The 1299-nt window shown below is 44.6% G+C and overlaps 1 protein-coding gene across 1 annotated transcript in view; it reads left to right on the forward strand.

Annotated features, from left to right (window-relative positions):
- EMH_0073380 (SCY kinase-related protein (incomplete catalytic triad), putative) overlaps positions 1-1299 on the forward strand; it is a gene marked incomplete at both ends in the record, with an annotated part of 3793 nt that overhangs the window by 976 nt on the left and 1518 nt on the right. The window contains 2 exons of the mRNA XM_013499322.1: positions 922-1007; positions 1137-1175. Coding sequence (XP_013354776.1) covers positions 922-1007; positions 1137-1175 — 125 coding nt within the window. The remainder of the gene's footprint in view (positions 1-921; positions 1008-1136; positions 1176-1299) is intronic.

Raw genomic sequence — 1299 nt, forward strand, 5'->3', positions numbered from 1 at the left:
GCATACACCTCTTGGGGTGTACGTACACCTCGTCAGGTGTACATACAGCTCGTGGGGTGTACGTACACCTCGTGGGGTGTACATACACCTCGTGGGGTGTGCATACACCTCGTGGGGTGTACATACACCTCGTGGGGTGTACATACACCTCGTGGGGTGTACATACACCTCGTGGGGTGTACATACACCTCAAGCTGCGCATACACCTCGTGGGGTGTACATACACCTCGAGCTGTACATACACCTCGTGGGGTGTACAAGTACAACTCGTGGGGTGTACATACACCTCGTGGGGTGTACATACACCTCATGCGGTGTACATACAACTCGTGGGGTGTACATACACTTCATTCGGTCTTCGTCTGTACTTTGTTGTTCTCGTTTTGTGCATTATCTCTCTATTTCTTAATTTTTTATTTTTTAATATTTTCTTTGTGCGTTGTGTTTTTTGTTTGAATCCATTCGATGTACCCAAGGAGTTAAAAATATTATATTTATTTCCTTCATTCTATTTTATTTTTATTTTGTTTTTATTTTGTTTTTTTTTTATTTTTATTTTATTTTTATTTTATGTTGTATGCAGGCATCTAAGAAACGTCATTCTTCTTGTTTTTGTTTGTCTCTGAGTTGCTGTCTCGCTGCTCTTTGTCGTTGTCTCCCCCTCCCGGTGACAGCCGAAAAAATTATGCCTCTCTTCATCACCCTGCTGCGTATGCTAAACCCTAAACCCTAAACCCTAAACCCTAAACAAGTATAGAAACCCTAGGCCTGAACACAAACCCTACACCATAAGTCATCGTCAAAACCCTCAACCTGCAACCGACCGCTCGCGAAAACCCTAAACCCTAAACCTCTTTTTAAACCCTAAACCCTCAACAAAACCCTAAACCCTAAACCCCCTTTGTTGTTTTGTCTCCGCAGTTGATGATGGTCTAGCCCTCGATGAATACCAAGCGATCGACAAGGAAGTCAAAAGCATCATGCAAAAGGCAGGCCAAGGGTTTAGGGTTTAGGGTTTAGGGTTTGGGGTTTGGGGTTTGCCATTCAGATTAGGGTTTATGGTCCCCCAGACCGGATGAGGGTTTAGGATCTAGGGTTTAGGGTTTAGGGTTTAGGGTTTGGGGTTTCTGGCTCAGGTGGACGAGGACCGACGAAGACATTTTGCCCTCAAGGCTGTAAGCCGTCAAAAACTCAATACTAGGGTTTAGGGTTTAGGGTTTAGGGTTTAAGGTCAAGGGTTTAGGGTTTAGGGTTTAGAGTTCTTTGCTGCATGCGTATGTTGCAGGAGCAGCAGTCGGC

Source organism: Eimeria mitis, genomic scaffold (genome assembly GCF_000499745.2).
Source record: "Eimeria mitis Houghton genomic scaffold, Emh_scaff4214, whole genome shotgun sequence".
NCBI classification, from domain to species: Eukaryota; Apicomplexa; class Conoidasida; order Eucoccidiorida; family Eimeriidae; genus Eimeria; species Eimeria mitis.